At 43.7% G+C, this 11,782-nt stretch overlaps 1 protein-coding gene across 2 annotated transcripts in view; it reads right to left on the reverse strand.

Moving 5' to 3' along the window:
• Window positions 1-9,221, reverse strand: part of LOC134445578 (coiled-coil domain-containing protein 74B) — a 16,521-nt gene extending 7,300 nt beyond the window's left edge. The window contains exons 1-5 of one of the 2 annotated variants that reach the window (XM_063194625.1): window positions 9,142-9,221; window positions 8,527-8,603; window positions 7,211-7,390; window positions 4,205-4,255; window positions 2,659-2,755 (exon numbers count right to left, since the gene is read on the reverse strand). In XM_063194625.1, coding sequence (XP_063050695.1) covers window positions 2,659-2,755; window positions 4,205-4,255; window positions 7,211-7,322 — 260 coding nt within the window. In that variant the 5' untranslated portion in view covers window positions 7,323-7,390; window positions 8,527-8,603; window positions 9,142-9,221. Of the gene's footprint in view, window positions 1-2,658; window positions 2,756-4,204; window positions 4,256-7,210; window positions 7,391-8,526; window positions 8,615-9,141 lie in introns of those variants that run through there. The other variant, XM_063194624.1, reaches the window with a different exon arrangement.
• Window positions 9,222-11,782: the final 2,561 nt, after the last annotated feature.

The following is an 11,782-nucleotide window of genomic DNA, read 5'->3' on the forward strand; positions in this document are numbered from 1 at the left end:
GAGAGTAGAGGAGAGGCGAGGAGAGGAGAGAGGAGAGGAGAGGAAAAGAGAGGTGGAGCGGAGAGGAGAGGAGAGGAGAGGAGAGGAGAGGAGATGAGATAGGAGAGGAGAGAGAGGAGGAGAGGAGATGAGAGAGGAGGAGAGAGGAGGAGAGGAGAGGAGAGGAGTGTGAGAGGAGAGTGGAGAAAAGAGGGGAGGAGAGGAGAAGTGAGAAGAGGAAAGGAGAGAAGGAGGAGAGGAGGAGAGTAGAGGAGAGGAGGAGGGTGAGAGAAGAGGAGAGAGGAGAGGAGGGGAGAGGAGGAGAAGAGAGGGGAGCAGAGGAGAGAGGAGAGGAGAAAGGAGAGGAGATTTTTTAATGCATCTTTTTAAATTAATTAATTTGCTTTTTCTACAATATGCAACATAAAATAAAATGATATAAATCATAAAATCTATGATAGTTTATAGGTGGAATAGTTTACAAGAGCCAACTAGTAAGCCGATTTGAGCACTATTACATCATATCAGGTGGTTGTTTTCTGGACTGAAGGATAAGAGAACTTTGAATATGCGCATCACAATACTGCCTTCTAGCACCATGATACAGTGTCGTGACTGTATCGCAATGTCTCTGTACGATACAATATCATTACAGCACTACCGCAGAAATACACCAGCGGCGATGCGATTCAAGCGACAGAGTGCAGCAGCAAGCGATACGAGCGATTGAGGAGACTAGAGTATGTCCGTACAGGCAGAAGGCAAAGCATTCAATCATTCCCATTGGCTGTGGTCACTGACCTCTATACAGTCATTAGCTGTCGCGGCTTGCCGAACCGCGTCATAGAAAGTTGAAAGGATTTCAACTTCAAATTGTCGCGCTCGTCGCGCAAATCGCTCTAGTCTCCAGAGTCGCTTATGTCGCGCGACTCAATACAAAGTCAATTACTTCCGTCGCTCGCCTCGCTCAGATCGCCGCTGGTGTATTTCTGCGGTTATTGGCCAGACGGACGTCTAGAACAGTGTTTCTCAAACTTTTTCAGACCGAGGACCACTTTGTCCCCCCAAAAATGTTCAGGGACCACCTGTCAATTGAATTGACAGTTGACGGTTGCTAATTTGACACGTCTAATTTCGGTGCTGATCACATAGGCTACTTTTTATTCACATTACAAGCCTGTCTTATTGTGGTGAAAATGAGACTTCAGCTATGTTTAGCTTTGTAATAATGTTACAAATATAGCTTACTGCTCTTGAAGGACAACACCGGAGCAGCACAGATGTATTTCTTTGTGTTTTTATTCAAGTGCACAACATGACTAACGTTTCGATGGTTAGACCATCTTCATCAGAGTCCATGAGTGGAATGGAGAGAGGAGCCTAGTTATCTGCGGCCCTGATTCAGCAGGTGTAGGCCTATGCACCGTGGCATTAGGCTATTGGTCCTTCTCCCAAGGTCTCACATTAAAACATTCAACATTCAAACTCCACAAACTCTAAATACTTTTGCCATCCGCGCACAGGGCAACGATATAACATATCGTCGTTTATTACGTGTAGCAGCACACATGTCATTTATCTATTGAAATGCCCATGTGGCCTTGTTTACGTCGGCCAAACGAAACGACAATTAAAATTGAGAATAGCCGAGCACAAAACTGCTATTCGCACAAACAACACCACATATGCCATGGCAAGACACTACATGGAAGCCAAACATGGGTCACCGGCCTCACTTAAGTTTTGGGGCATAGAACGTGTTGTCACTCCACCTAGAGGTGGAGATGTGATTAAAAAACTCTTATGCAGAGAAGCTTTTTGGATATATACGCTGAACTCACTCGAACCCTCTGGCCTCAATGAGGAGCTGAGTCTGTCTTGTTTTCTGTAATGAGTAATGTGAGACCTTGGGAGAAGGACCAATAGCCTAATGCCACGGTGCATAGGCCTACACCTGCTGAATCAGGGCCGCAGATAACTAGGCTCCTCTCTCCATTCCACTCATGGACTCTGATGAAGATGGTCTAACCATCGAAACGTTAGTCATGTTGTGCACTTGAATAAAAACACAAAGAAATACATCTGTGCTGCTCCGGTGTTGTCCTTCAAGTGAAGATTTCCTGCCTCTCTCCCGTCGATGCACCAGATGATAAAGCAGAAGCGCGAGGAACTACCCTTTTGTTTATAGCTTACTGCTATCTTGTCTTAGAAAAGTAGAAATCCCCTTGCGGACCTCCTGAGCTCTGTTGCGGACCACTAGTGGTCCCTGGACCACACTTGTAGAATCACAGGTCTAGAACAGTGGTTCCCAAACTTTTTCTTCAGGGACCCATATTTTTACCATTGTAAGCTATGGTGACCCAACCGTGCTAGCAGTCGCATGAGAGGGAGTCACATTTCATTTTATTCCTCAATTTGTCTTCAGTCAAATATAAAATAACTGTTTAATGTAGGCTACATTGTGTTGCTTCAATGCATATACTAGTTTAAATGCTTTGTCATTTATTCAACATGGACTATATATGGTATTAAAATGCATCCCCTTAAACTCAAGAGGGCTTCGCGACCCACTGTGGATCTTTGGCGACCCATAGGTTGGGTCCCGACCCATAGGTTAGGAACCACTGGTCTAGAAGAGACTTGCAGTGGCACTACGCTAGCCAGGTAAGGTGACCTCACCTGCGCGGCTCGTGTGGGTGTCTGTCAGGGCCCTGCTGCGCGGGGAGCTGCTCACTATCACTGATGCCCTCTAGTGGAGTGGGGGAGGAACCACTCTCTGCAGAACACAGTTAGGGGACACATATCAGGTGAGCACTCACAGTCACAGACATAGGTGGGGACACATTTCAGGTGAGCCCTCACAGTCACAGACATAGGTGGGGACACATTTCAGGTGAGCCCTCACAGTCACAGACATAGGTGGGGACACATTTCAGGTGAGCACTCACAGNCACAGACATAGGTGGGGACACATTTCAGGTGAGCACTCACAGTCACAGACATAGGTGGGGACACATTTCAGGTGAGCACTCACAGTCACAGACATAGGTGGGGACACATTTAATCAGTAGGGGGGCAAAAACATACGCACGGTACTGTATACAGGAACGTTGACAGATTTGGCCGGGGCCGGGGCAAGATCATCTGAAGGGCCCCCTCAGACAATACCTTACACTTAAGTTAGCAGACGCGTCGGTAGCACTTTATTTTAGGGATACATCTATAAGCACTAATACATACAATGTTAATGCATAAGTACCTTGTAAGGCATGTACTAAGCAAACGCTAAGGCCTACTAGGTCCTTACTAAGGTTAAATTGGTAATAAATCCCTTATTGTGCATGAACAAGATATTTGCGAATACATGCCTAACAAATGTTTGATTTTGCTTTGTACATGCCTTACAAGTTACTTATACAGGAACATTGTATGTATTAGTGCTAATAGATGTATCCCTAAAATAAAGTGTTACCGACGCTTTTTATCCAAAGCAACTTGCAGATATTGGTTACAGTCCCTGGAGCAGTGTGGGGCTAGGTGCCTTGGTACAGGGTATTGGTTACAGTCCCTGGAGCAGTGTGGGGTTAGGTGCCTTGGTACAGGGTATTGGTTACAGTCCCTGGAGCAGTGTGGGGTTAGGTGCCTTGGTACAGGGTATTGGTTACAGTCCCTGGAGCAGTGTGGGGTTAGGTGCCTTGCTAAAGGGGATTGGTTACAGTCTCTGGAGTAGTGTGGGGTTAGGTGCCTTGCTACAGTGTATTGGTTACACTCCCTGGAGCAGTGTGGGGTTAGGAGCCTTGGTACAGGGTGTTGGTTACAGTCTCTGGAGTAGTGTGGGGTTAGGTGCCTTGGTGCAGGGTATTGGTTACAGTCTCTGGAGCAGTGTGGGGTTAGGTGCCTTGCTTAAGGGCACTTCAGCTATGCATGGAGGTGTAAGAAGAGGTAAGGATGGCATTTGAAGCTGCAAGTCTCTCATCTGAAGACCACCTCCCTAACCATTACATGTAATGAAATGAGGACCTAAATCTGGGCCCCTACTCTGCCTAGGCCCGGAACAGCTGACCCCTTCCAGCCCCCCCACCGCAGTAAAGAGATGAAGGATGAATGTCCTCACCTCGTCCAGTACCCTCCACCACTCACACTCACACACACACACACACACACACACACACACACACACACACACACACACTGCAATAAGGAGATGATGAATGCATGTGCTCACCTCGTCTGGGCTGCTGCTGATTAGGCCCCATGATCAGTTTATACTGCAGCTCTGTTGAAGAAGACTCAGGATTGAAAACGGCTCACCAGAAGAATACAGTGTGTGTGTGTGTGTGTGTGTGTGTGTGTGTGTGTGTGTGTGTGTGTGTGTGTGTGTGTGTGTGTGTGTGTGTGTGTGTGTGTGTGTGTGTGTGTCCTGCATGGGAAACATGCTTTTGGTTTAAGTTCGCACCTGCATCCCCCACTGCACTACACTAACAGACAGGCACGACCAGATTATTACAGTCAACCAATAAAGTAATTAGTGTTGCACCGATACCAATACCAATACCAGTATCGGTCCGGATCGGCACTACTGTATCATGGTGGCATCAGTATCGGCGAGTACCAAACAAATAGGGCACCGATACCATTTACAGATGCTTGTATGACACTTGAACGCAGCCTTGAACTTAGTTATTTCATAGAGGTATTTAAAAAGTATTAAAAAAAAGTTCTGCTGGATTCACTTTGTATTAGTCTCTTGTTCCTGTTTCACAAAGGTAGGCAGCAGCCTGACAAAGCCATGCAATGATTTTACATCCAAGTATGGTATGCACCAGAGACGTGCGGTCAGGGTAGGCAGGGTAGGCAGTGCCTACCCTGGGATAAATGTCTTAAAAATAAAAACTAACACGTGTTTTAAAAAAATATCACATACACAACAATAACATTGATTCAGCATAAATTATGAGCTGTTTAAAGTACAGTATACGCAGGACAACGATCAAAAACCTAAGTAATCGCACGAAGCAAAGCGCTCAGGCTTGGGCAGGTTGCCGTGGCAACGCGCAGTCCCGGCTGGTAGCAGAGACAGGCTGCTGGTAGCCTGTCAAAGCAGAGCTTTCGAATGCCAGCCAGGCAGCCCGGTAAGGCTCGCTTTTCCTCTGCCTACCCTGCCTTCAGTGCTGTCAATGTAGAAGTTTGCGCATGCGTATTAAGTTGTCACATAGCTTGTCAATGGGACTAAAAGCAGAGCCTTTAGACTGTGGCGGGAGTATGTGAGCCAATCACAGCTGCCAACATGAAAAATTGTTACAATTCAGGAAGCCTTCCTGCTATAAGTATGATAGCAACAACAGCTAGCAAGGTACGGCTTGTTCAAACTCTAGCCGTACAGAAAACATGGCAGTCTTTGGCGTTTTGCCTTTATTACAAAAAAAAAAAAAAAAAATCAGAGAAGGAGCAAGAAAGATGGTTCAGATGACAGGCAAAAGCTGAGCCGTTTGCAATCGCTGCATTGTGGAAATATTCAACATCAGATGGGTAGCAGCTTCAAGTAGTTTGAACACACTGGGACAAAATATCTTCATCATGTCAACCACCCCGGGCTTTTAATGGAACTAACTTGCATGGAAAACATACTCGTGATTCTGCTTTAAGGTAAGATTCATCTAATTATTAAGCTGTGGGTAGCCAAATTTTAACATGAACATGCTCAAGTTTGTCGTGGTGCCTTTTGTTGATGGGCCAGGAGGTGTTGACATTGAAGATTGGTTGTGCTGTGGACACGAATAGACTGTGTGTGTGTTATTATGGACGCGAGATTGTTTTTTGAGCGTACGACATGACTTCATTTTCCTAATTTATTATGATGATGACTTAATACGCGATGCATGAGGTGTGTGGAGCCTGTTAGCAAGTTGACGTGCAGCTGTGTTCTTTTGAAGTGCGCGGTGTACGAGATCAACGTTGGGCTCGCTCGAGTGACTGGGATGGGTGCTCACCTCACTCAGAAATGGACTTGATTTGAAACACCGTGCACAACCGTTGCTGAAGTGTTTGAGAATACAATCACGCACAAGAATGAGTCTCAGAAGTGTTTTCGTTGGTTTACTCGATGGAGGCCTACATTTACTGTCTGAAAGCACCGCTCATGTTTGTTGAGTTCGCAAGCAACCCGCCCCCTTGCCAACTTTCCTTCTTGTCTGAGTGTTTGATTAGCAGCACAAAATGCGTCAATGAAGCCGGAGCTGTTACCTAGGTTGGTTTATTGCTAAATGTAAATCGTTTCCCCTCACATGCTATGGTGTGATTCACTTTGGTGAACTAGACATTTTATCTTCTAAACAAAGTAGGCTACACTGCCACCCTGCATCCTCCATGTGAAACACCCTGGCATTTGCAACAGAATAAACAGAAGAGGAGCAAAGTCAACTGCTAAAGCCAAAAGTTAAAGCTTTCCCCCCAAAATGCTGTGATGTTGTAGCTTTCTAAATTATTGTAAAATGTAGGCAGAGTGTACAGAGTAGGCTATGGGTCCTTGAGCTACCAATTTGGCAATTTGACAAAAAAAAGTCTAGCTGGCCTTTTCAACAAATTGAAATTATGCATTTTCACTTATTGTTTCAGATGTAAGGTCTACTGACAATGTCCATATGTCTAATAGTTTAGCCTATTTACTTATTTAGTTATTAGAGCTGTGGTGGCTAAGCACTGATGGCATTTTATCTTATAGCCTACTTTATATTTACAGTATTTAGAGAAACATAGGCCTACTAATTTGTTGCACATTAAATACCTTATCAGCATACTAGGTGAATAGGCCTAGTTGCCGATCCAAGGTTGTGGCATAAGGCATGAAAGGGGACTATTTGTTCAAAGTTTTTAGTCTTTTATAAAAGTTTCTAGCTGATAGTGACTCTCCAGATTTGGTTAAAATGCAGGAAATTGCATCTAAGAAATACATTTTTTTCTGGTGGAGGACCCCCAGACCCCACGCTAAAAAATACACAAAAAATATGTATTTTCTATATTTACTGCCTACCCTACCATACCCCTCACTGCACGTCACAACAGCCCTTCATATATATACATTTCAAATAGGGTGGTATCGGTATCGGTATGGTATCGGAATTGGACGATACTGCACAACCGGCAGATATCAGTATCGTGGCCTAAAAATGGTATCGGTGCAACACTGAAAGTAATCAATAAAATGATCTGAAATCTATAACTCCCGCTCTACCTTTATTGAGGCGCTTCAGCACATCTATTTCCTTGTGTAGTTTCCCCAGTGTGTCCCGGTGCTGCTGTTGCAGGAAGACCACGTCCTTCTCCAGCGAGGCGATCCGGCTCATGTCGACGTCCTGGCGCACCGCTGGTCCCTTGGCCTTCCCGCCCAGGTGGGGGGCATTGGGGACGCACTCTTAGGAAGTAAAGGAATGAAGTATGTAAGTAAGGTTGGGGACGCACTCTTAGGAAGTAATGAAGTAAGTAAGGTGGGGGGCATTGGGGACGCACTCTTAGGAAGTAATGAAGTAAGGAAGTAAGGTTGGGGACGCACTCTTAGGAAGTAATGAAGTATGTAAGTAAGGTGGGGGGCATTGGGGAAGCCCTCTTAGGATGTAAAGGAACGAATTAAGGAAGTATGGTTGGGGACGCACTCTTAGGAAGAAAAGTAATGAAGTAAGTAAGGTGGGGGGCATTGGGGACGCACTCTTAGGAAGTAAAGAAGTAAGGAAGTAAGGTTGGGGACGCACTCTTTGAAAGTTAAGTAATGAAGTCAGTAAGGTGGGGGGCATTGGGGACGCACTCTTAGGAAGTAAAGTAATGAAGTAAGTAAGGTGGGGGGCATTGGGGACGCACTCTTAGGAAGTAAAGTAAGGAAGTAAGGAAGTTAGTGGGGATATCCATGTGCTGCAGCAGTAACGTGTGGTACAGTACAGCTTATGCAAAAGTAGACGACATACATACATACATACATACAGGACCAGGAAGTTAAAACTATATATGGGAGAGGAGGATTTACATAAAATGTTGTAAAAAATAGAGATATTTCTGTCTAAATAAATAAATACATTAGTAAAAGGGCTTAAAATGGAGAGGTAGTGCAGTGTTAGCAGCATAATAAAAAGAAGAAAAAGACTAAAATAGTAACACATTAAAGGGAAGTAACACATTAAAAGGAGTCAGCTTAGCATCATCATCATCATCATCATCATCATCATCATCATCATCATCACCATGGCTACTACAGTGGTTCACAATATTTTTTGGCATGAGACCCCATTTTGACATCCCAAATTTCTGGGGACCCCATGTTTTCATGCCAAAAATGAAAACATGACTGAGCAACATAGTAGCCTACTGTACGTAGTAGGATAATAAACATATATTTGGCAATATGCCTGTAAACTGTGTTTCGAAGAGAATATTGAATAGTTATGATATATTAAGTGGTAATATTTATCTATAGGCTATTCTTTTCATCACACACTTCCAGACATTGCAGGTGGCCCCATTTGAATTCCAAGCAAGAGAAGGGACCTGTGAGTAGGCTACCTTTGGGGCGCTGCAGTCTCTTGTCCAGGGTACCAACTCGGGACCAGTGGGGGAGGTGTCGCAGAGGTGGTAGATTGCTGGTGGACATGTTTTAATTATGGCATCAGTACTGCTTTATCTTATCTCAACCTTACCCTGATCTTACCCTTACCCGGCCTTCGTTATTTTATTATGCCAAACTCATCGGTAAATAAACGTGATGTCTGTTGTCATGTGCATGTTGTGAGGACTTCCACACTGTTCCATGATCGACATGAATGATGACTTCATTGAAAACCTGATACTTCCTATCCTAACCTTGGGCTCCAGTTGCAGATGCAGCTAATTGTGTCATGCTAGTGCAACAACTACTTATAGGCAAAGGTGTGATAGCTTTTGCAATGTTCCATTAAATCGCACTATTATATCACACAACTAAAAAACCCGAATGTACTTGTAAAGCATTGCGAAACCGTTAAACTGGCACCAGTTGACAGCTAGCTTAACTGGCTAATTTCCTTAATTGGCCTTTGAGAAGACCGCTGTAGCAACATCATTCACAACTAGGTGTCACTTTTGTCTACAGCAGTCTCCTGTGTGTATAGCAGAATATTTTAAAAGACAAACAAAGAATACTTATGAGCTCTTCTCCTCTCTATCCTGTCTCGGTTGAGCAGCTACTCTGACTTCCTGGTACGAATGCGGACTGATGTTTACCTGCCTGTTACCATAGCAACATACCAGCAGGCTTATCGCTCAGATTCCGGTGCGCGTGCTGGGATACCTTTGATGACTTGAAGAGTTTCTTTGCCTTGGCTTTTGCATTTTATTATTGGAATTAAACGAATTTTCAGAAGCCATTTCTTCTATGTGTGAATTCTTGCCATTCAAATATTTTGAGACCATACTTTAAACCTAGGCCTATATAGGCTATAAAAAGCGTTTTGCAATGTAATGCAATTAAATGCCCAACACAAAAATGTCAATTTCCCAACATGTTCCAAAATGGATATAGGCCTATGCCTACACCATTTTGCAATGAAACTCTTCATTTAAGACAGACATTATAATTTGAGCAATAGAAGGTATAATTACAACAATGAACTCCAAATTATGTCTGTGACATGCCAATTCGGCAGACTAATGCGGTCACTACTGGAAAAGCTTATTAGCCTGGCAGGACATCATATTGCTCAAACTCTTCAGAAGGAACATCATTAAAATGATGCTACAATTCCAACATGAACACAAAAATATTATAAACAAAACACATAGGGACAACCACCTATCTCAGAAGAATGTAGCCTACATGATATAGGCCTATAGTCCTAATTGATGTTATTGGACCCCATTGGACCCCTGGAGTTTGGTCCACATTGTCCTTCGCAGTCTCCATGATCTTAAGTCCAAGTCCAGTTGTAGTTGTTTGTGGCAGCCCACTTAACCTGGCGATGTTCTGGGTGACATTATAAAAGCAGATAAAAATAAAAGAGCTACCACTTCCAGTTATCACATAATGTACCTCATGCATCATGGAGGATTACAAAAATCATTGATAGACTTTGCCATCTCAGGTGATACCAATATGTGAAATGTCCTGGGGTCCTGGCTCAAGTGTTAGTAAAGACAGTTGCAATTTCAGGAAGCCTACAGTCTGTTTAGCCTCATTTGGCCGAGAATGGAAATGAACTTTTTAAGGACTACCCATGTTTATTTATTAGACAGCAAAATGTGTGGTCGCTCTGGACACCCCAATAAATAGGCCTACTAGAGATGCACCGGATCCTGATTTTTAGGATCCTGCCGGATACCGGATCCACTGCTTAAGATCCTGCCGGATCCGGAACCGGATCCTACGAAAGGGTTGAAACACATAGCCTACTCACACACGTGGGCCCTTTTTATCACACTGGCTCAAACTATTTTGACTGAAAAGCCTCGGCTACCGGATCCTGGATCCTGGAACCGGATCCGGATCCTGTGAAAAACCCTATTATCCTGCCGGATCCGTAACCGGATCTTGGATCCGGTGCATCTCTAATAAACACATATGTTGTGTCATGTCATCTCAGCCGACCTCGTCAGTAAAATGTCAAATGTCAAATGTTTGATCACGGGAAGAACAGTGCTCCTGTAAAGGAAAAAAAAACTGATGTGTTGTCAATAAAACAATCAATCAATCTGGAAGTTGGTGTGTGGCAACATGAGCCCACTCCAATATGTTGGGGGGATCTATCTACACTTGTCAAATTGGGCCCATTTAAATTGGGCCGCAAACATGGCGGTTCACTAGGAGAGGGCCCTGTTACTGAAACAAAGCACCTAAATGTATGGCCTAAAGGGGTTAGAACTTCAGTAAAACCACCAGTGTTAAAAATCACATCTTTAACAAATGTATTTTCAAAGTCTCACAATTATCAGTCTCTTGGCATTGGACCTCATCAGTAAAATGAAATGACAAATGTCTGGAAATTGGTGTGCAACTATATGAGCTCAGTCCAATATGTTGGGGGGTATTGACACTTGTCAAATTGGGCCCATTTAATTGCAAACATGGCGTTTCACCAGGAGAGGGCACTGTTACTGAAACAAAGCACCTAAATGTAGCCTACTGCCTAAATGGGTCAGCACTTCAGTAAAACCATCCCTAATATTTGCATTAAAAATCACATCTTTAAAGGGACACTGTGTGAGATTTTCAGCCGTTTATTTTCAGAATTCATGCTGCCCATTCACTAATGACACCTTTTTCATGAATACTTACCACCATCATCAAATTCTAAGTATTCACTATGACTGGAAAATTGCACTTTCCATATATGAAAAGGGGGATCTTCTCCATGGTTCGCCATTTTGAATTTGCAAAAATACCCATTTTTAGCTGCAAAAATGACTGTACTTGGACCACACTAGAAAATATTTGTTTATTACTTATAAAACTTTCATGTAAAGATCAAATTTGGCAATAGGCAGCCCAGTTTCAATTCGCGGCATAGTTGCAGTACCTTTTTTGACCATTTCCTGCACAGTGTCCCTTTAACAAATGTATTTTCAAAGTCTCATATGTATCAGGCTCTTGGTATCGGACCAGCACTATCTCTGGCTCCTGGTGAAGTTCAGTAGTCCTATAATAGTGATTCTCAAAGTCTGGTCCGCGACAGAGCTCAGGTGGTCCGCGAAGGGATTTCCACTTTTCCAAGTCGAGCTACCAGTAGGCTTTATTTGAAACATTATTACAAATCTAAAACATAGCTGAAGTCATATTTTCACCACAATA

This window comes from Engraulis encrasicolus, chromosome 3 (assembly GCF_034702125.1).
Source record: "Engraulis encrasicolus isolate BLACKSEA-1 chromosome 3, IST_EnEncr_1.0, whole genome shotgun sequence".
Lineage (NCBI taxonomy): Eukaryota > Metazoa > Chordata > Actinopteri > Clupeiformes > Engraulidae > Engraulis > Engraulis encrasicolus.